The sequence below is a fragment of the Xenopus laevis genome, chromosome 5S (assembly GCF_017654675.1).
Source record: "Xenopus laevis strain J_2021 chromosome 5S, Xenopus_laevis_v10.1, whole genome shotgun sequence".
Classification (NCBI taxonomy): Eukaryota; Metazoa; Chordata; class Amphibia; order Anura; family Pipidae; genus Xenopus; species Xenopus laevis.
This window is the reverse complement of record NC_054380.1, coordinates 95176046-95200479: the sequence shown is the minus strand read 5'-3', so window position 1 is coordinate 95200479 and position 24434 is coordinate 95176046. Positions and strand designations below refer to the sequence as shown.

At 41.9% G+C, this 24434-nt stretch overlaps 1 protein-coding gene across 3 annotated transcripts in view; it reads right to left on the bottom strand.

Annotated features, from left to right (window-relative positions):
• Positions 1–24140, bottom strand: part of pex5l.S (peroxisomal biogenesis factor 5-like S homeolog) — a 146772-nt gene extending 122632 nt beyond the window's left edge. For all 3 annotated transcript variants that reach the window (XM_041564857.1, XM_041564859.1, XM_018264699.2), the window contains exon 1: positions 23589–24140. In XM_041564857.1, the coding sequence (XP_041420791.1) occupies positions 23589–23609 (21 nt within the window). In that variant the 5' untranslated portion in view covers positions 23610–24140. The remainder of the gene's footprint in view (positions 1–23588) is intronic.
• Positions 24141–24434: the final 294 nt, after the last annotated feature.

The window sequence follows — 24434 nt, the reverse complement described above, 5'->3', positions numbered from 1 at the left end:
TTCGCTAGCATCTATCTCCTTTGCTAGTGAAGTGATGCCTGCGCTCATTAGTAAATCAGCAAAGTCCCTGAAAGTGGTAACACTGGCTAATCTTCGCCAGCGTTAGTCACTTTGCCCTTTAGTAAATATGCACCTTAGAGTTTCTAATGCTAACTAGGGATGCACCGAATCCAGGATTCGGTTCGGGATTCAGCCAAGATTTGGCCTTTTTCAGCAAGATTCGGATTTGGCCGAATCCTCCTGCCCAGCCGAACCGAATCCTAATTTGCATATGCAAATTAGGGTCTGGGAGGGGAAACAAGTGACTTTTTGTCAGAAAACAAGGAAGTAAAAAATGTTTTCCACTTCCCACCCCTAATTTGCATATGCAAATTAGAGTTCAGATTCTGTTCGGTATTCGGCCGAATCTTTCGCAAAGGATTCTGGGGTTAGGCCGAATTCAAAATAGTGGATTCGGTGCATCCCTAATGCTAACCAACTACTGCTGCACAAATATGGCAGCCCCCTCCTAGAGGAACATGGGGGTAAGAAAGGTAACGTAAAAGCATCAGGCAAATACTTTTATGGCAAAATTATAAATAGCATTCAAAGATAATTTTATGATGGATATAAAAAAGGTTATTTTCTGGTGTCAGTATCTCTTTAATACATTATTTGCTTATTTCCCCCTACACATAGCTACTGATATCTAATTACAGCCTCTCTCTGATTTTCCTGTGGAGGTACAAAACCTTGTCAGTGCATTTTGTAAAGTCGTGATGTGTATAAAAACAAATTTGAATGCTTACCAAGTGAACCTGTCTGCTTTTGGTTGCTGTGCCATTCAGCTGTGCAGTCTGAGAATACAGCTGCTTGATCTCCTTTAAAGATGTAATTGACTCCACAATTTAAAGTAAAAATATCTCTATACAATGTAGGATGTGTATTTGTCTGATTCAGCTTTCCAAGCCGTCCTTTGCTCACTCTTTCACATATTTTATTTACAGGAGGATCACCTATGAGTAAAATGCACACCCTGTTGTTTGTGAAGGGGACAATTATTCAGCAATAAAGAGGCGTTGACCCCAAATCTATTAGTCTGAGCTCTCTCGCACATTGCTGTGCAACAACCCCCCCTCCCAAGGGGCAGTCCCAAAGTTTGGGCGATAATACTGTATAGGGGCCATGAGTAGATGTGGATTGCAACAATTTAAAATTCTAGCAGCACAGTCCATAAGCAGAGCTGATATGACATGACATTCCAGGCAACTATGGGCATACCAAAGACAGAATTCATTTGCATTGATGATTAGTTTTATAAATTATTAATGCACTCCGAACTCATGCTCTGGACAATAGAACACTGCCGAGCTTGAATGGCGAACATGAATCATCTGAATGCAAATTCCTTGTAGACCGAGGAATTCACTTTGCTTCTGTAATACAGTCATATATCTATCAGGGCAGTAATATATAACAACTTGGCCAATCTAGTCTTCAGTTTCTCTGGCTGATTGGAAAGCTCTCATATAATTGAGCTTTGACTTTACAGGAATATCTTACTGCTGTTAATGGGATTATTCTCTTGAACTCTAGTAGGTGTTAAAATTCATGCTTTCAGGCTTTAAAATAAATTATATTGGTAACAGAAGTGCCCTTTAATTAAAGTTTATTGTGGTTGTACCGGTATGGGATCCGTTATCCGTCTCCATTTTATCAAAATACTCAAAATTATAAAAATTATTTCATTTTTCTCTGTAATAATAAAATAGTACCTTGTACTTGACCCAAATAAGATATAATTGATCCTTATTGGAAGCAAAACCAGCCTATTGGGTTTATTTAATGTTTAAATAATTTTCTAGTAGACTTAAGGTATGAATATCTAAATTACGGAAAGCTCCGTTATCTGGAAAACTCCAGGTTCTGCGCATTCTGGATAACAGGTCCCATACCTGTAGAAGATTTGTAAAGGGCCCTTACACACAGGATATATTATTTGTGTATCTGTACATTAGAGACACACGTCTAGGCACACCTGCGCAAGTGAGATCACTTATGAGTACGTCCAGACTGAATATAGTGGAATAAGTGATCAGTTCTGCATTTCAGGTTTCATTAAGTTTTATTCAAATGCATGAGAAAGTAATCCTTTGTTTTTGTCCACTCAGTTAGTTGTCTTTTGAGCCTTCCCATTTTTTTTTTAAATTTTTTAGAAGAAATTCAGATTCAGAAATCAGATTTCAAAGGATATTGACAGGTAGTCCTCCCCCATACACTTTTCTCAAAAATAGTATACATCATTTATTTGCCCATTTATATTTGTTGTACCATACTGTACTTGCACCCATTGTTTTACCGATAGAGCAAACACTAATGGTCGAGATATTGCACAAAACAAATGTAGTTAAGTGTATGATTTGCAAAATAAACAGTCTGTTTGGTGAAACATAAAAATGTGAAGACAAAGAAGCCAAGACCTAAAGGCTACTGAATAAGAGTTTGTAACAGTTGGCACTTGGCAGTATAGCATTGGAGCCATCTGTTAAGCTCCTGAGCAAGAATCATTTATGTGATTTAAATACTGTAGGCTAAAAAACTAAACTAAATTTGTGGATTTATGGCAGTAGTAAATTCCAGATATCACTGGTAGTGTGTTACTGAGTCTTGTGGAGACAAGACATGCGCTGTTAAAAAGCCATGCGACATGCAACATATGTTCCAGAATGCCAGCTGGTTCATCCAACATAGCAGGATGGTGAACATGTCCCTCACCCGAAGCAACCAGCATGAAATCAGGGCACAATTTTCAACTTTAGGTAAATTTGCCAAGTGAAGAAACTCATAACAACTCATAACAACTAATTTCTGACTAGTTTTTATGAGTATGTTCTCTGAATGTGTCTTTTCTTAGTAAATGAGTCAAGTGGTGTACTCTTTTGAGCAGTAGACACAAAGGGGATGCAAAGGAGAAAAGAGGCATTTTAGGGGCCCAGACACCTGTCCTCCTGGCACCTGCCATAAGCTCAATGCAGAAGCTGCTACTAAGTTTCATGTGAGGTTAACAAGAATCCAGTGGCAACTAGCTGTTTGAAGGATTAGCAATCATAGTGGCTCAATCTGGAATGCATTTGTGGCAGGTTGGTACAAGCAACAATTTGGATAACTGGTGGCATATTATTAAGGAGACAGAACATGTTGCCCATCCTTTAAGTGAACCCACATATTCCACTATACACAGTGATATAATGAATATCAAGAAGCTTATGAAATGTATAATATCTTGATACTATTAATAGTAATATAATACCAAATGTAATACTGCTTAGTGGATTGTAAGTAACTTACAAAGAACAAAATCTGATTGAGATCCAGACATAAACAGAGTGTTGACCAGTGGTAAACAACCAGTGGCTTAGCAACATGTTGCTCACCAAACCATTGGATGTTGCTCCCAGTGGCCTCAAGTAGGTGCTTATTTTTAAATTCCAGGCTTAGAGGCAAGTTTTGGTTACATAAAATACACGTGCACTGCCAAACAGAGTCTCCTATAGGCTGCCAATTCACATAGGGCTAACAGATAGCCACAGTCCTTATTTGTTACCCACAGGAACTTTTTCATGCTTGTGATGCTCCCCAACTTTTTTTACATTTGAAAGTGGCTCACAGGTAAAAAAGTTGGGAACCCCTGGATAACACAATAGTATAATGGAAATATACAGAGAAATACAACCTTACATTTATCATTCGGTTTCCAGCAATGATTAGAATGGACGCGCAGGTGATAATATGGCAGTTTTAGGCAACAGGAATTTTCAAAGACATGTCTCTCTTTTCTGAAATCAAAACTAGAGATGTGACTGTATGAAAACTGAAAAAAATTAGACATTGGTGATGCCATTTGAAGGATTTATGTCTGTCTGCAAAGCTCATTGATCTGTCTGTGATGTTAATGTCTTGAGTCTTGAAGATGCAAACAATCACTAGAAATACAGTGATTTCAAAATATCACAAGAAGATTTTTGAAATTGCAGCAATGAAGAAACCCTTTACTATGCAATACTAAGCATGTCTCTTGTAAATAGTTATTTTTAAAGCATATAAATGTGCTTTAATGACATTTTGAACCAATTCTAGGGGCAGATTTACTAAAGGGCGATGTGAATAACATTAGAGAAAATTCGCCAGTGTGATGTCATTTCGGTACTTCGCCGATATACTAACGGGCGCAGGCATAACTTCGCTAGCGAAGGAGATAGACTCTATCTGTAATTCACTCCCTTATGCCTTGCGGAGTTGCGCTCTGGTGAAGGGACGTAACTACTCAAATTCACTAAGATGCGGATTTTACTGAATGTTACCTCTTGCACCAGACTTGCCTTTGCCACCTCAGACCAGGTGAAGTGCAATAGAGTAGATAGGACTTCCTCAAATAATAGTCGAAAAAGTTTCTAAGTCCCAAAAAACACTGGCAACTTTTTATTTTTCAGGGTGATAGGCTGCAAAAGATCGTACATTTTTTCTGGGGTACTCGGCTTCCCCCTTACATATCCTAGCATATGGTTCATAAACTATACACTGGGCTCATGTGTAGGGCAATATAACAACTCTATTGTATTTTATTAGGGTTTGCTGGGGTTGTGCAGTGTAATATATTGGCTGCAACATATACGTCCATTCAACTTTAACTTCCTGCCATATGCAAATTAGCCAACGCTAGCGCAACTTCGCTTTTCTTGCCACAGTAACACTAGCGCTACTTCACTTGCACGCAGTAACACTAGCGCTACTTCACCAGCTACAAGATCCCACACCAAAAATGTGATTCTGCTCCACAACCCATTTCTGAAGAACAGCAGATATATCACAGAACAAAAAGTACTGTGACTTCTACCCAAGACACAAATAATGATGGAACTGTAATCTCTGGGTTTATTTAATGGAATTTAATGCCATGTGTGCAAAGATTTTGAAATACTGATAAAAGACACTCAACAGTATTTATTGTATTAAGTTGTCTCTGCTCAGATAGTGAAACAGGGGTGGCATATAGCAATAATGGTACTGGAGTATTGTCAGGATCAGCCCGGGACTTGAACTCTGGTGGTGCTGTTCTGCTCATTGCAGCACTTACCTGATGAGCCACTGGGGGCTCTCAGGGCTGATTCTGAACTTTGGTGTGTATTGTTTTCTGTTATCTGCCATTCACAGTCTGTTTTCCACCCACCTCATTTACCCTCATGTGTTTCCCATTTCCTAATCACCTTCCCTTTATAAACCCCGCCCTGAGCTTTGCTCAGGGCTGAGTCATTGATTGTATCCTGTTTGTTCCTGACCTGCTATTTTGAATCTGAATCTGAATCTGAATCTGAATCTGAATCTGAATCTGAATCTGAATCTGAATCTGAATCTGAATCTGAATCTGAATCTGAATCTGAATCTGAACCTGAATCTGAACCTGAACCTTGAAAACCTTGTTTGTCTTGTTCCTGAAAACCTTGTTACCTTGTTTCCTGAGTGAGTACTTTTGTTCCTGTGTTCCCCTTTTTTCCCTCACCATGTGGATTCCTCGATCAGCCATTCTGCTTGTTCCTGCCTTTTGTGTTTCTGTGTTCCGTCTGCAATAAACCTGCTATAACTTCATCACCATCATGTTTTTGCCTACTATTACCTATGGCTACACCCCTGGGCGTCCACCATATCCACTCCCCTTGGAGTGGCTATCCTCGGTCACAACAGTTCCTAGTTGTGAACGTTACAGAATGACTCAGCCCAACTACAGGAAGCCTTTGGGAAAGCCCTCCATGCCTTCTGACTCTGTGTTAAACTGCAACTCCCTTGGGATGGAGAGGGTAAGGCAGAAGACGCCATCCATTTCACTGATGATGTCTGGCAGGATTTTGTCTCCGATGATGAGTGGGAGGATTCAGCCTTCGATGAGGACTGGGAGGATCTAGACTCGGATGAAGATGAACTACAAAACCGCTATCTGGCCTGTGTCAGATCGGCCACTTCCAGTTTTTGGGCCCTTGTCTCCTCCACAACCTTCTGCTCCTGTGGCAGCTGCCAAACCCAGGTCACCCCTCTTTTTCTCTCAGACCTGAACCCCAGTTTATTAGTTTTTCTACAGTTTCCCAGCACCCTCTCCAGTCTCCAGCTCGTGTGCCGGCTCTTCAGTCACCTGCTCCTGTGCCGGCTCGCCAGCCTCCAGCTTTGGTGCCGGCTCTCCAGTCTCCAGCTTTGGTGCCGGCTCTCCAGTCTCCAGCTTTGGTGCCGGCTCTCCAGTCTCCAGCTTGGTGCCGGGCTCTTCCAGTCTCCAGCTTTGGTGCCGGCGTCTCCAGTCCCAGCTTTGGGTGCCGGCTCTCCAGTCTCCAGCTTTGGGTGCCCGGGCCTCTCCAGTCTCCAGGTTTGGTGCCGGCTCTCCCAGTCTCCGAGCGTGGTGCGGGCCTCTCCAGTCTCCAGCTTTCGGTGGCCGGCTCTCCAGTCCTCCAGCTTTGGTGCCGGCTCTCCAGGTCAGTCCCTCTCTCTGTGGGCCGGCTTCCCAGCCAGTCCTCTCCTCCGTGTGGCCGGCTTCCCAGCCAGGTCCTCGCCTCCGTGTGCCGGCTTCCAGCCAGTCCTTGCTCCTGTGCCGGGCTTCCAGCCAGTCCTTGCTCCTGTGGCCGGCTTCCCAGCCAGTTCCTTGCCTCCTGTGCCGGCTTCCCAGCCAGTTCCTCTGCTCCTGTGCCGGCTTCCCAGGCAGTCCTTGCTCCTGCTGCCGGCTTCCCAGCCAGTCCTTGCTCCTGTTGCCGGCTTCCCAGCCAGTCCTTGCTCCTGTGCCGGCTTCCCAGCCAGTCCTTGCTCCTGTGCCGGCTTCCCAGCCAGTCCTTGCTCCTGTCCGGCTTCCCAGCCAGTCCTTGCTCCTGTGCCGGCTTCCCAGCCAGTCCTTGCTCCTGTGCCGGCTTCCCAGCCAGTCCTTGCTCCTGTGCCGGCTTCCCAGCCAGTCCTTGCTCCTGTGCCGGCTTCCCAGCCAGTCCTTGCTCCTGTGCCGGGCTTCCCAGCCAGTCCCTTGCTCCTGTGCCGGCTTCCCAGCCAGTCCTTGCTCCTGTGCCGGCTTCCCAGCCAGTCCTTGCTCCTGTGCCGGCTTCCCAGCCAGTCCTTGCTCCTGTGCCGGCTTCCCAGCCAGTCCTTGCTCCTGTGCCGGCTTCCCAGCCAGTCCTTGCTCCTGTGCCGGCTTCCCCAGCCAGACCTTGTTCCTGTGCCGGCTTCCAGCCAGAACCTTGTTCCTGTGCCGGCTCCCCGAAAGCTGCCTGTGCCGGCTCCCCGAAAGCTGCCTGTGCCGGCTCCCCCCGAAAGCTGCCTGTGCCGGCTCCCCGAAAGCTGCCTGTGCCTGCCCCGAAAGCTGCCTGCAGCCCAGCCGGTTCCAGCCTCCGTGCCTGCAGCCCAGCCGGTTCCAGCCTCCGTGCCTGCAGCCCAGCCGGTTCCAGCCTCCGTGCCCTGCAGCCCAGCCGGTTCCAGCCTCCGTGCCTGCAGCCCAGCCGGTTCCAGCCTCCGTGCCTGCAGCCCAGCCGGTTCCAGCCTCCGTGCCTGCAGCCCAGCCGGTTCCAGCCTCCGTGCCTGCAGCCCAGACGGTTCCAGCCTCGTGCCTGCAGCCCAGACGGTTCCAGCCTCCGTGCCTGCAGCCCAGACGGTTCCAGCCTCCGTGCCTGCAGCCCAGACGGTTCCAGCCTCCGTGCCTGCAGCCCAGACGGTTCCAGTCTCCGTGCCTGCAGCCCAGACGGTTCCAGTCTCCGTGCCTGCAGCCCAGACGGTTCCAGTCTCCGTGCCTGCAGCCCAGACGGTTCCAGTCTCCGTGCCTGCAGCCCAGACGGTTCCAGTCTCCGTGCCTGCAGCCCAGACGGTTCCAGTCTCCGTGCCTGCAGCCCAGACGGTTCCAGTCTCCGTGCCAAGTAGCCCCAGCCAGACTCCGTTCCCGTGTCAGCTCGCAGAAGACTGCTTCTTCCCGAGCCAGTTTCTGTACGGTTTGCCCTGGCCTCCGGGCCTGAGGACCTGTTTGCCCTGGCCTCCGGGCCTGAGGACCTGTTTGCCCTGGCCTCCGGGCCTGAGGACCTGTTTGCCCTGGCCTCCGGGCCTGAGGACCTGTTTGCCCTGGCCTCCGGGCCTGAGGACCTGTTTGCCCTGGCCTCCGGGCCTGAGGACCTGTTTGCCCTGGCCTCCGGGCCTGAGGACCTGCCTGCCCTGGCCTCCGGGCCTGAGGACCTGCCTGCCCTGGATAGTGCCACTTCCCTGCTACTGGACCTGGTAGGGCGGTTAATCCTGTCTCTATCAGGTCTATTGCTGTAGGTGTTGGTATTGCTGTCCTGGCTTGCCTCTTCCTATTTCTAACGGGTGCCTGTGCTCCTGGTCCGCCACCTGTGATGGGTGCCTGTGCTCCTGGTCCGCCACCTGTGATGGGTGCCTGTGCTCCTGGTCCGCCACCTGTGATGGGTGCCTGTGCTCCTGGTCCGCCACCTGTGATGGGTGCTTGTGCTCCTGGTCCGCCACCTGTGATGGGTGCCTGTGCTCCTGGTCCGCCACCTGTGATGGGTGCCTGTGCTCCTGGTCCGCCACCTGTGATGGGTGCCTGTGCTCCTGGTCCGCCACCCGTGATGGGTGCCTGTGCTCTTGGTCCGCCACCCGTGATGGGTGCCCGTGCTCCTGGTCCGCCACCCGTGATGGGTGTCCAAACTCCTGATTCGCCACCCGTGATCGGTGCCTGTATTCTTGGTCTGCCACCTGTGATGGGTGCCCGTGCTCTTGGTCCGCCACCTGTGATGGGTGCCCGTGCTCTTGGTCCGCCACCTGTGATGGGTGCCCGTGCTCCTGGTCCGCCACCCGTGATGGGTGTCCAAACTCCTGATCCGCCACCCGTGATCGGTGCCTGTATTCTTGGTCTGCCACCTGTGATGGGTGCCCGTGCTCTTGGTCCGCCACCTGTGATGGGTGCCCGTGCTCCTGGTCCGCCACCCGTGATGGGTGTCCAAACTCCTGATCCGCCACCCGTGATGGGTGTCCGAACTCCTGATCCGCCACCCGTGATGGGTGCCTGTATTCCTGATCCGCCACCCGTGATGGGGTGTCCAAACTCCTGGTCTGCCACCCGTGATGGGTGTCCAAGCTCCTGGTCCGCCACCTGTAATGGGTGCCTGTATTGATTTTGTCTGTCTTCATGTCCTGGTTTCCGACTCTGGCTGTGATATCTTGGCTCCTAATTCTGCCAATGTTCCTGTTCTGGCTCCTGACCCCAGCAATTTCTTTGTTTTGTTTTCCAATCCTCAAGAAGCTCCTGTTCTCGTTTCTGGCGAGGCTTCGGCCCATTTCCCCAGGGTTTGGACTAAAATGGATGGGGGACCATTTGATCCTGGGATCGCCCGGAGGTCGATCCTCAAGGGGGGGGTAATGTCAGGATCAGCCCGGGACTTGAACTCTGGTGGTGCTGTTCTGCTCATTGCAGCACTTACCTGATGAGCCACTGGGGGCTCTCAGGGCTGATTCTGAACTTTGGTGTGTATTGTTTTCTGTTATCTGCCATTCAGTCTGTTTTCCACCCACCTCGTTTACCCTCATGTGTTTCCCATTTCCTAATCACCTTCCCTTTATAAACCCCGCCCTGAGCTTTGCTCAGGGCTGAGTCATTGATTGTATCCTGTTTGTTCCTGACCTGCTATTTTGAATCTGAATCTGAATCTGAATCTGAACCTGAATCTGAACCTGAACCTTGAAAACCTTGTTTGTCTTGTTCCTGAAAACCTTGTTACCTTGTTTCCTGAGTGAGTACTTTTGTTCCTGTGTTCCCCTTTTTTCCCTCACCATGTGGATTCCTCGATCAGCCATTCTGCTTGTTCCTGCCTTTTGTGTTTCTGTGTTCCGTCTGCAATAAACCTGCTATAACTTCATCACCATCATGTTTTTGCCTACTATTACCTATGGCTACACCCCTGGGCGTCCACCATATCCACTCCCCTTGGAGTGGCTATCCTCGGTCACAACAGTTCCTAGTTGTGAACGTTACAAGTATTTACCATTTTTCCCTTTATACATGCAGCATTTTTCAAAGTATGGTCACCAAGCTGATATCATAGAAACAATTGATTTGTATAAATATACAGTAGATGTCATGTCTCTTGGAAGTAATCTGTGTAGCTGAAATTCTGCTTTAAAATGACACAGACTAGCACCCAAACCCTTTGCAGCTCCAAAGAGTTTATATTCAATGGTGATGCGTGGGCTACTGGGTCAGAGGGGGTGGAGCTTTCAAAAAATCTAAACATAATTTAAGTTTTGACTGGACTTTTAGTAAAGTTGAATTATTTTTCTATACTTGTTTTGCTGTATTTTACATTAAATTTCCTACTGTCACTTTGTAATTTCCATGTCTGGAAAGAGAGTTCCTTATATAAGGTAATGTAAAAAACCTGAAACAAGATAATAATTCATGAGCTTATGTGCCACGTATAATTTTCTGAGCACAGATTTACTTAGGTAGTTTTAATTTAGCATTTCATTTAATAAACCTTAGAGCTCCAGAGGATATTGCTTCCCAGCAAGATTGTGATGAAACTGAATGGATTAAAATGACTCATATAACCAGGGAAGTTTGGTTTTTCATTACAAACTTGTGTGTTTTAGTGGCCAATCATTATACACTGTGCATAAACTGAAGATTGCCCAACAATGCAAAATAACATGGATGGTGCTTATTTTTTGGCCATCAATAATATGACATGCAAGGATTACCAGCACTTATGTTAGTTCATGGACACAGACTCATTCTTCACCATATCAGTGTGCTACTGGTTTTACTTAACTCTACATGGAATACATGACCTGAAGGGCAGGCCAAGGTCATCCAGTTTGAGCACCTGACACCCGGTACTGGGTGTGAATAACAAGGGTTTGAGCACTCCATATAAGATAAGTTCATGGACACTGACATAAGGAAATGTAGATGTGGCATGATATGTAAAAGAAATAACAACCACTTTTTTTCTGAAAAAACAAAAACAATTTTGCAACATTTTAGGGTCATTTACCAAGGCAGAGGTACATGAGCAGTGGCACAAGAGCACGCCCTTAGTGCACATTGATAGAGCAATTCTATCCTGTGTCTGGCTACACTCTCTACTTAGCACCAGTTACAAAATAGGACATGATGTGCAGAACTCAGTGTGAGTGGGGATAGTTCAGCATTATCCAAAACACTTGCCATTGTCAAGTGTAAAGTTCAGGGTCCTTTACAGGGCCACTGGCATCTGTTACTCCATAACTTGCATGTCGTCTTGCCCCTCATGAATACAGTGCTGTTGAACACAGAGAGCAGATACCTGCAGCAATTCATAAAAGCTAACTTGCACGCCCTCTTGCCCCACATGAATACAGAGCTGCCAAATGCAGACAGTGCTGTATTAATGAGATTGGTCACCGATCACTGTGAAATGGAGGACAGATCCCAGTGGTAATTCATTGAAGTTGAAATGCAGTATGTAAAGTACACTCTGTCCTCTGCCCCTTTGAATACGATCTAAGTGCTGATAGTTTTAAATGGTCCAGCAAAACTTGTGATCTGTTTAGGGAGTAGAGTATGATCTAGCAGCTTGCCCTGACTTTTTGTTTGCTGACTTTGTACTGGGGTTTTTGTTCTGGTATGAACTAGCCCCTCTGATTTGAATTCACTAATCATCATCTATCCTACGATTGGACTTGTTAGCCAGGTTGCTATGTGAAACTTAAGTGGGTAAATACTAGCGTCACTCGTGTAGAGGACCTTTGTATACTGATTTAGGAAATGCTCTTTTTGAAGTCTTTATGCATGCCTGTGCATTCTATATGTGATATATAAGTGGGAATGTAATTAAAATCTCAAGCATTGTTTATAATGACATTGTTTGCGAATGTTTAGTGCTGCTCGCAATGTAAAATCCTTCGCTGGCAAATATTACATCGCTTATTATCACTAAGCAAAGGTTAGTGTAAAAGCCCTTTGCGATTGGGAAATTTTAATTGTTATGACATACACTGCAAATGTTTGCAAAAGCCATTTGTTCGCAAACATTGCGAGGAAGTTGTGGAGGTCTGTAATTAAAGACAAAATCGCCAAGCACTTCGTAATACACTCATAAGTTAAACAGTAAACTTTTATTTAAGTTAAAAACATCAAACATCCTGACGCATTTCATGAATATGACTACGTATCTTGGATATGAAACTCATCAGGATGTTTGATGTTTTTAACTTGCTGAAATAAAGTTTATAGTTTTACTTTCAAGTGGAAAACGGATTGCTTGCCGATTTTGTCTTTCTTTATATCTCATCTCCAGCTACGGGATCGGGTGATGCACCCGGCCACTTGTCTAATCCGGTGAATGCGTTCCCCTTTACTGCGATCATTTTTTTTTTTTAAAGTGTCAGTTAACCCAGAAGCACAGGACCTGGGGTTTACACACTTGGGTCATCGTGGGTTAGGGGTGAGCGATATACGCAATTTAGCAGTCATCGCTATGTCATGATTACTTAGAAGGATTCCATTTTAGAGACTAGAGAACCAAAAGGAATTAATAATAGCTGTTTGTCACCCTTTAAAATAGAAATAGGGTTGAGATAGATTGGTTTATTTATTTGTAATTATGAGGTCTGTAATTGGCCAAAAAGGCGCAAACAATGAAAATCTTGGTCACTAATGTTTGCAACGGTGTTTATTGCACAATATATAACCCCCTGAAAAAATATTCTATATATTGAGAGTGCTGGGGCTAACTTGTTTAGTTTGTAAACTAAGCCTTGCCCACGTGTACCCAATAAGAAAGGTGAGGAGCGGCATTTCAGCTTGTTTCGTTTTAAAAAAACTTTATATTTTGGAGAGCTGGCTCTCTCCTTAAATGCATGCTCTCCCAACCCCCGCCTAATGGTGCCTTTGGAAGAGATCATGCTAAATAAAGAGAAAAGCAGGTATGGTCTGTCTCCCCCCAAAGGTAACACTTTCTTTTTTTCACTTAGGATAGGACTGACGCACGGACATTGCCTTGACGGGGCGCGTCAGCTTATGCATATTTTGTACAAACTTTGTAACTAAAAGCGTCTTTTTTAAGAAAGTTACAGTTCAGTTGTGCAAGAATATTTTTTCAGGGGGTTATATACTGAGAGTGCTGGGCTACCTTGTTTAGTATGTAAATTAAGCCTTGCCCACGTGCACCCAATAAGAAAGGTGAGGAGTGGCATTTCAGCTTGTTTCATTTTAAAAAACTATATATATAAAGGTGTGTGTGTGTGTGTGTGTATTAAATAACAACTATGTATGTATATATATATATTTATTATTAATGTATATGTTTTCTCTTTTAGAAACAAACTGCCTGTGATTAAATAACTATGAATGAATACCAGTTTGTACTGCAAGGGCAGTCCTTAATATTTCATTGCAATTGACACTCTTACGAGGTGTGGCTATTGATATCCACAGCAGCTGCAGAGGATAGAGGCTTATGATCACAGAAGTTAATATGATTGCTTAATTAATAAATAAATAATATATATATGTATATTATGTTTCACCCTCTTCAGTATGGGAGGGGGTAGGTATTTGGCTTGGCCTTAAGAAATGAATTGACATTAGCTGAGAAAAGATACAATATGAAAACATGAGTAATACTTCATACAAACCAGGGCAGACCTGTTTTGAATGGAACAGAGTAACATAATCTTAATAAATAGGCTTGTTTAGCATCAGTGACAATTCCTTAATTACTGAGACATGAACAATAGAGTGTTTTGTTGGAACTTATTGCCATCCATTATATATATATATAAAAGCAACTGCCCATAAATAAAGGGATGAGTTGGCAATTTCCCCTATCTAGAAATGCAATTACCTGAAACCATAGCTCTGTTAATTGCTGACTGAAAACGAAAAGGTGTTAAGAACCGGGGAATACAGTGTGAAAAAGGGAAACTTGGCTCTATTATTAAACACCTTCATTGTGTCTGCTTTTAGCTTTCCATATAGCCCTGCTATTTCTGTATGCTTTGAAACTGATTTTTATATTCATTCTTTTCTTCTCATTTGCATCATTTTAGAATTAAACGTAAAGGACAAAAAGTTCTGTTTTTTTCCCCCCTAAAAAATATGAAGGATTACCTTATAGTGTGAATAGAGAATGTTATTGTATGCTCAGGGATGAACAATTTCCAACTGGTCATTGGAGATTTTGGGTGGATTTTGAACTATTTTCTTTTGTATTCTATCAAATTTTGACTGAAATTCAATAAGCTATCAGAATGCAGTGATATTATTAATCCTAAATCGACATATTTATTGTTGTTAGTATTTTTTATAGGGATGCACCAATTCCAGGGATTCAGCCTTGATCAGCAGGATTCAGATTCACCAGAATCTGAGTGCCTGGCCGAATCACATGACTTTTGGTCACATGAACATGGAAATTGCAATTTTTCCCATGTGTTTTTATTCTTACACTGATTTGCATATATCAATTAGAATATGGATTTGTTTCGCAATTCAGCCAAATCCCAAAATAGTAGATTTGCCACATCCCTAATTTTTTAATCATCTTTTTATTGAAACCTTCGCCTTCTCATTTTACAGTCTTCCATTCACTTCATAATCTGGTTGCTTGGGTGAGTGAGACTCTATAAACAAGTTAACCACCTAAATTCAATATCAGACTGCTTCAGAAGCAAAACTGATATCTTTTTTAAATCATTAATAAAAGACCAGTTGGAATCCACATCATCATAAAGTGAATTTCAAAGTGAACTGCCCTTTCAAGTAATATCAAAATATTCTTTTTTTTCCTGTTTAGCTTAATTTGTTGACAATAGAATGGTTTTATCTCAGGCCCCAAAATACTCTTGAGCAGGGGCGTAACTATAGAGGAAGCAGACCCTGTGGCTGCAGGGGGCCCAGGAGATATTGGGGCCCCATAAGAACCTACGGTAATTCATATACAGTTAATAAATAATGGTAAAACAAGTCAACCTCTAAACATTTTGGGGGCCTGAAAAATAATTTGCCGTGGAGCTCGGTAAAATCTAGTTACACCACTGCTCCTAAGGGTCTGAGCATTTCATAGGTTTGCTTTGAATTTGTGCAAAATCGTATAACTCGGGACTGGGTGAGTTACAACTAGTGCGGCTTAATGCAACTTGGGAGAACGTTGTAAATGACACAGTTGCAGAATTCGAATACTCAGCCCAATTTTAGTCAAATGCATGGATGCTGGAACTTGGTTCCCCTGCAAGCAACCACACTAGTTTTATATGTGATCACATAAAATACAGATGTGTATGAGGCCTTAGTACACAATATAACCTTCAGTAACCTGCAATGTCTACTGTGTACAATAGCGTTAAATGATATGGAATATAATCACCATCACTCATTACAGCATAAGATGGAGCTATTGACATTTATATAAGTATACAGTAAATTTCCAGAGTACTCTTCTGGTGTGCATTATCAGAAAAATGATGCCCTTTTGATGCTTTTGGTCATTTATTGATGTTATTTTAAAATGTGACCCTGCATAAAATATATGTGCACACACAGACACACAGACACACACACACACACTATAAAGATCCTAAAATAAGGGGTGGTTTGGGTGATAATTTGCCTTTTATGTGCAGACCTGTGATATCTCTGCATATAAGTGATTGCACACATCTCTTCCATTCATGTTTTTGCAGTCTGACCAGTTTAGTGGTGATTTCCCCCAGACTGCATGATATCGATGTCAGAGCTGATCTCTGATTTCAATGAGAAGAAACAATTTACTCTCAATATTGTTTTGTATATCTAGGAGGTGGCTCTCCGATTTCACAAAACCGTTAATGGTTTATTACAGTTATTTATAACTTTGTTGATGTAAGGCAGTTACTTTTATTTCACCTACAATACCAGCAAATATCGTAACAACTTGTTCTGTACTGAAAAACTGTATGTGTTGCTTGCTATACATATACTGACATTGTTTTTAGCTATGATAGCACAGTTCACATAAACTGGAAATTGTCCAGAATTCATTAAAACTGCCTTCTGCATTTAGCCATCTGCAACACAAGGTTTATAAAAAATAAAATGGAAATCACTATCCCATGTGCATAAGTTCCTATAATAATACTGAGTATATATTATTTTTTTGCTAAATGTGCTAAATGTAAAATCACAAACGGCAGAGTTATGTTTTCCTCTTTAGTGTGAAGAATAGGATAGGATGAAAGCCCTTGTAGGTTTAGGTGCCAAATTTCACCAGTCCCAGAAACATGCATGGGCCTGCATTTTTGCTAAAGTCCCCATTAATTTGTCCCACATATTTGGGGCACATTTATCAAAAGGTGATGTAGAGCTAGTCACAGGGCACCAGAGGGAAAATGCATGTATAGGATTTTTATGGACAAAAAGTGTTGCCCACCTATAAATATGTACCTACAAATCCCATACAAGCGAAAAAAGACTCTTTGGTGACTAGTTCTGTTTGGCCTTTTGAGAAATATGCCCTATTGAATCATATCCCTGTAACTGGCACCAAACTGCTGCCAATTACAATGGAAAAAGAAACATCATAAGAGTTTAGTCACAATCTTATTTTTATTAAGGTTTTAATCCATCATTGGAATTCAGTATGTACAAGGAATGATAATGGAAAACAGCACAAAAATAAATTTTGAGGTATAAGCAGAAAGCACAGTATGTAATGTTGCAATACAGATTCTTCCACTTTGTGTAAACTGACCGTATTTTTATCTACAGAAGGATGATTTAGGGGGATAATTGTATAAAAATAATAGCTGGCATGTAGTAGGAATAGCTACAACTGCAGTATAACCCTGATGTTTTATTGGGTGCTGAGACATTGTCCAAAGCATACGGATTATATCCCACCCAACCCTTTTAATAACAGAATCTGAGATGAGTACGGATTTCACCCATGTGGTGTATGTCTATGCTTTATAATAGGTAATCAAGATCTTCCAGAATTGTAATTTCCCTATAAGTTGAGATTTTGAAAATGCACCAGATGCTTTAGTTATTTAGCCTATGCACAAGGTTTATGGATTACTGGAAAATAAATGGTTATACAGTATAGAGTAGGAAAAACTGATACAGAAAGCCAAACATTGCCTGTCGTTGCCCCTATGGGGCATCTTTCTTGTCAGAATACTGAGCTTCCCAACTGAGATAATGTAGCTGTTAGCTTTGAAGAAATGTGTTAATTAATTTAGTATGTCAATTAATTCACACCTGACTAAAGTGTAAATTACATGTTAATGGTGGATTTGTGAGTAGTTAGTAAAGCTGATGAAATTTGGACACTGATGGATGGGTTCATAATAATACGAGTTGTACAGTAATAAAAGATTCTTAAGAAGCCATATCATGCTCTGCCAGGGTTACTGGAAGTCAAAAAAACAAAAAAAAAGTCAATTTTTTAAATATATCTCATACCATATGACTACAAAACAGAACATTGTGCTGAATATGCTATTGATTTCTTGACTATGGGCAGAGAGGGGTTGATTCTGAATGGCATTATTCACTGTAGCCTTGATGATATGTTCATGAAATGCAAACGAAATCAGCCGTGATTTCCAAAATGCCCTTATGAACTGAAGCCTCTGAAATTCAGAATCATTTTCCCTGAGAAAGTTCCCTGAAATTATACTGTCCAGGTTATATTATGATGTGCTAAAAAAGATTTTGTATCAATTTTGGCGTATATACAAGTACAGGTATGGGATTCATTATCCATAACCCTGTTATCCAGAAAGGGCCATCTCCCATAGACTCCATTTTATCCAAACCATTCACATTTTTAAAAATGATTTCCTTTTTCTCTGTAATAACAAAACAGTACCTTGTATTTGATCCAAACTACGATTAATTAATCCTTACTGGAAGCAAAATCAGCCTTTTAGGGTTAACATTTAAATGATTTTATAGCAGACTAGGAATGGAAATTCAAAATACGGAAATATCCATTATCCATTATCCAGAAAAACCCAGTATATGCAGTGTATATATATCATTTTTTCCATTAGCTTAAGAAAGGGAACAAATAAGGGAACACACTGAAAGCAGGCACAGTCTGATATTTGATAAGACCAAAAGTGTTTGATTTCTTAACATTACAATGAATGTCTCCAACTGACCAGACAGAATAACGAAATCAGTTTCTCTAGGTAACAGCCAGCAGCTATTCACGATAACAAGTAACCCCTATGGATAAAACAGAGAGCGTGGATGAAAATGATTTCTTTGCTGTAAATAAATGTTCTAACAAAGTTAAAGTTTCTTTCTCTCTCGAAGCCAAGCTGATCCTTGAAATGTAGCCAACATTAGTCTTAAAGCAATGTAAACCAGTTTAGGTTTGTTTTGCTTTTGTATAGTAAGTGTGGCTATAATTATTATAGAATAACATTCTATCCTTTATTAAAGTTTACTTCTTATTGACTGGAGTATAGTTGCATGCAATCCTAAATCCTGTTAAGCAATAGTTATCTGGTTAAAATGCTAACAATTACACAGTATCTAGCAGTGACAAGTCAACTGGACTCGCTCAGTAATTTTTAAAAGGTTCCACTGCTCATCTCAAAGGCTTTTTCAGTTCAACCGCTTGGATGAGTGATGAAACGTTTTCAGGATTACTCAGCAACTTCAGTCGCTTTAGATGTATTACTGCTAGATATCATTTAAGGTGACATGGAGGAAAGAAAGAAAACCTTCCACTCCCATTAACAATTATACGAAATAGGATGTTTGCATCAGAATCAACTTTTAGAGTAAAAAAGTGATTATGAAGCTAGAGTTTTATTATTATTATTTCCTTTCACTAACCTTCCTGTTCTGGACCTCTCCTATAGGACATTCCTTATATTATTCAAACCGCTGCCTCGGCGTGCTACAGGCCAAAAAGTTAAGTATGGTGCGATAATTGAAAGAAAAAACTAAATATTAATTGCAAACCATCTTTGAATACAAGGATCCATTTACAAGTGTTCTGCAGGATGCTGGGTACGAAATTGCACCCATCCGTATGCAGTAAGTGTAGTGCTTGTTCCCAGGCTGAGATATGTGAGAAGGCCACAATAGCCTAGGCCTAAGGTGGCACAATTTCAGGGATGGCATGCCACCCAGGCGCATTTGTTAATTAATTGCTATACACACGCATATTTTTCAATGTTGCTTTTCCATGCACAAAGTCCTTAGTGCCAATGGAGTTAGGGGAAGCAGGCAGAGAAGGGCTGGCCTAGGGATACCGGTAATAAATATGGTCCTTCTTGATCCTAATGTTGGCAGAGATCAGCGGTACAGCGCATGGCACTTACAGAGTGTCTTGTGCCCCCTAACTCTTTTTCTGTCGCCTGTGACGAAAGATGTACAAGAAGGGGGGTGTGCCATGTTCCACCTCTTTTGTATGCTGCATTTCTTGCACCTGCCAACATGTCATAAAGAAGTGGCCTCACTTAGAGACACATTTATCAATATTCAAATTTCTTATTCATGGGAGTTTTTCAACTCACATAAATTCAATTTTACTTGAAACTCGAATATGCAATAATTTATTATAAAACTCGAATATCTTAAACTGGAATTGAATTTGAATAGAATTCAAACAAACTGGAATCAAGAAGGCTACAAACAACTCCAAATTGATCACTGCACCGCTCCCATTGACTTATACAGTAATTCGGCAGGTTTTAGGTGGCGAATAGTCGAATCTGAATTCTTAAAGAGCCAGAGTATGATAAATCTCAAAAATCAAATTCAAATTTTTTTTAAAAACTCGAATTGAGTTTGGATAATTCCCTAGTCAAATTTGACAGTTTTGACCATAAAAAAATTGTGAAAATTAGAATTTTCAATTCAACCCTTAATAAATCTGCCCATTACAATTAGTGGCACATGTGCAAAGGAAAGAGCATTGATGATACAAGCCACCACAGACCCATGTGCCCCCTCTACTGTATGCCACACTGGCTGGTGCAAGCTGTGCAGCTTAGAAAGCTTAGAGAAGCAGATGCAAATCTTTGCAAATAGAAGTTACAAAGTGCTGAGCTTGCCAGTGTCCGCCATAAGCATTGCATGTAAAAACATGCTGCTGTGCGACAGTTTGTATGAAACTTGCACATTGTCCCATTGATAAAAAAGTTAATATGAAATTAAATATCCACATTACAAAGCTGTGACTTGAAGTTATTTTGTTTTCTGCCTCTCTCAACCGTCATGAAATGTTTATTAACATAAGTGCAGATTTGCACCAGTGCAGTAACCTAGAGCAACCAATACCAGTAACATTAATCTAATTCATTTAAAATGATGAAACCAAATGTCAGCAGGGTTATTACGGTTTACTGCACTGTTACACAATTGTACTTTGATAAATGAGCTTCAGCTCCTGTGTTTTTTTTTAACTGCTAACCATACATCCAACAAAAGGGCTAAGACTGGAGGGAGATTATTGAACAAATTATAAACCGATTGCTGATGCAAAAACAGAATACAGAATAAGAAAACTACATAGTAGAGAAAATGCACAAATCTACCTGGTTCAGCTTTTGAGTTCAGGGTAAGGGAAAGGGTTTATTTAAAAATGGGGAGCAAGTTACAAAAAAACTGAATATCTTTTCTCAACAGCTCACACCTCAAGTTGCATCTGGTGTTCTTAGATTCAACTCTTTGAATTACCATTCTTAGACATAATCCTGTGTTTAACAGTGCACACTGGAGGGGTAGCTGATGGGAGGCACGTGGTCAGAACCTAGGCAAAACATTTACCGATTTCCAGAATGCCTCTGCATTTTATGCTTGGGCACCTACACGGTAGGTGCCCTGATTATGGAAAGAATTGGCATCTGCAGCTGCACTACATACAGACAAGGGAGTAAATTCTACGTGCATTGAATAGAAGCACTTTTCCCACCTTAGCACTCAAGCTCTTCCCACTGCCCATAGCAAAAGACCCATGTATCTCCTTTATATCTTGCCGCCAACACCAAGACAAAGTTCTGAAAAATATAACCCATAAAGCTTTGAGCGTCTTCCATAAATCTCAGATACATTTTCCATTACTGAACTGTGAAATTTGTGATGACTGGAGAACATTTAATTCCATGGGGTACACATACAGCAGTAATAGAAAGGTACGCTACACATATGTTGGTGGCATATTCATGTAGTTTTCAGAAAGTAATTTCATGGAAAAGGCTTTAGAGGGAAATCATTGTATGCTATATATAGAAATTCCTTACAGGGACTTTGGATGAAAGAAGTCAATATTTGATATACAATGAGTGCTGCCTTCTTGCTTGTCTGTGCACCTATGCTGAGTGTAATAGATGCTCTGCTTACAAGGCATTATTTCATGGAATTCTCTAGCTTCCTTCTATTCTCTGTAGAACATTGCTGGAACTTGAAATTTAGTCCAAACACCGAAGTAACTGATGTTGGAAGCATGAATCAAATATATTAATCCTACCCTGGAGATCTGTAAGAAGTCATGTCTTTCTGTAAAAATATCTATGGCTGGACCATTCTTAATGCAGAAAAACCTCTTGAAATTATACACAGCACATTAAGCATTTGCAGTGTATATATACATATAAACTAAAATACAATTATTTCTGCTTTCGCTTAACATTAGGAAATGGGATAATTGAAATGGGCAAAGCAATTTCAGGAGAAATTGCACTGATTTGCAATTCATTTTAATTAATCATGACATTTCAAACATAATGCTATGTTAGACCACTGCAGACATGATAATTACTCTGGACTGCTGACATTTAATGGAAAAGTTTTAGGAATACTTTATGCCATTTCACAATGTCAAACTATGATTGTATGATTGTATGATGTTGGCTTTAATAGAAGCTCTTTACTAGAGTAAAATGTATCTATCTGCTATAAATGAATGGAACATAATACACAGCATGTGGCTTAACCATATTAAAGGACCAATATGTATTAATTGGAAATAAAGCCCTGTAACATGCAGGCAGCAGACAGTGGCGTTTATTTTTAAAGGGAGATGCTAAAGAGTAGTGACCAGCCTTACCGTAGCGCATTCTACCACAGGGGGGAGTCTCTAGTTTTAGGGCATCTCCAAATATTTAGGAATGTGGGTTCCTGGTCTTTATAGGAGCATTATGTACTCCCAGAAATATATAGGAGGCGAGTCAATCATGATCTTTTAAATCAGTCCTTATTTGGTTTTCAACCACAGTGTATTCTTCCTGAAACATATTTGATTAAAAGTGCTGTGCAAGCTTTCAGCAGCAAGAGAGACAATGGTTCCCAGTACCTTTCAATTCTAACAAAAATATACAAAAAAAAGCTGGCTACAAAAACAAACAGCTCCAACAGCTGGTTATTGTCAGACAATTTGTGCTACCGGAAACAGAGGAAGAATGTTGCCCAGTATCTTTTTTAGATACTACCAGAAAAGTGCAAGGACCAGGAGAGAGCATAGACCATTAAGAGTTGTACATGATCTCAGAATCTTACAGGAAGGGGACCACAGTATCTTTTAGAGGGAGAGGGAGAAGCATCACCGTTCCAGGTATTGAAACTTTCAGGGAAAGGGAGCCCCAGCTCATTTAGAGAGTGTCATGTTCCCAAAACCTACATGTGAAATGCCCAGGCTTAATGCCCAATGTAAATTCCCAGGAATATACGTTGTACAAGAAAAAGGACCCCTGACCTCTGTCAGATAAGTGGCCGGTCAGTTTTTAAACACAAAACTAATTTACTTATGCATTTAGATTTTATTTCTGAACCTTGTACCTTTTAAATGCACAGCTCAACCTTTTCGCTCCAGGTCCACCTTTCATTCACATTCCTTTCTCCTTTAGTGCCCCTCCAGATAACTTCTCCAACTCCAAACACAATTAAAACTAAGATGATGCATAGAAAAATGATGTTTCTCGTTATACATATATGGATACATTCTCTAGATAAACTGAAAAGTGGTAGGAAATTGCCAGTGGGATGTGACAAGGTTCTTGCACATGGTTTCAGAGTATAAGGTATTTCCTTTGCATCATATGGCATGTGTAGTTCCAAGCAATCAGAGCAGGCTGAGTGTCACGGTTACATGAATCAGGAACCTGTACGACTACAAGAGCTTCCCATTGCCAAACCCCCTGAAATCAATACTCTGATCTAGCTACTTCTTGTATTTACAAGTGGACCTTGCTGCACTCTGTTTAAATTATATATGGCCCAAGAGACATCAGAAAAGTTACATTAGCCAGGAACAGTGTAGACAACAACATGTCAATACAACGTCTGCAAATGTTTTTTTTTTAGATCTGAAAAATGACCCCTAATTACCTTAACTGCCCATTTTAGCCTGTCTATGGAGAAACACTGTTTGCCCTTCAGTTGACATAGATCATGCAATATATTTTTATACAGGGTTGGTGTGTTCTTTTGAAACTTGTATTCATTTTGAAACTTATATTAATTATCCATGAAACGATACTTATTAGTGCCTTAATTTCACCTGTTGAATTCACTGATATTTTAGCACTTAATGCACTTATCCATCCTATGTGGGACATGCATACTGTAGTCTTACCTGAATATGTCCCTGGTACATTGTGCTTGAGAATCCCCCGGTAGCCAAAGTATGTTTGATGCTATGGAGCTTTACACACTGATTGCTGTTTGGTAATGGGATCCTAGGAGCTCATGTGCTAAGCTACTATCTATTTACTAGCGCCGGGAGCTGTCTGCTCCTTTGTGGTGCTGAACCGGATGACTGAGCGGGATAGGACAGCAGAGCAGTACAGCTAGTATCTTCGATGCCAACAATTCTGGATTTATGAAAAGAAACTCCTCTTCTATGTAACTCTTTCTTGCTTTCTGCTTGGCTTGTTCATGTCTTTCTCTGGCATGGGCCCTCCCCTGGGATCAGAGCTGCACCTCCCCTCCTTATTCTTTGCTGAGTGCTGGAACAGAGAGAGCCGGCAGCATGACACAGAAACACTAACCAAGGCTCTGTACCTGCAAAAGATCACTAAGCTTCATCTGAGCCCAAGCTCTGCCTCTTCATCATGACATCAACAAGCACGCCTCTTACCCACTCCTCCCCTTGATCTTAGCCAGGGAATGCTGGAACAGGGAAATAACAGTATTAATTACCTCCTCTGTCTGAATACCCAGGACGACTGCCCTCAACTGCAAATCCCAATGCTATTCTCGCATAGAAATTCTCCTCTGCACGTTGTTCTCCCCTCTTTTAAACTTGGGTTGCATTGTAGCAATTAAATAAACCCCCTGTGCTTTTCCAATTACAAATAACTTTAAACAAAATGTCTTCCTATATTAGTACATTTTACACAAGCAATAATTACCAAGCTCTAATGTGCAGCTTATATAAAATTGTAAACATTAGTGTCGCCTGAATAGGCTGAAAATGAAT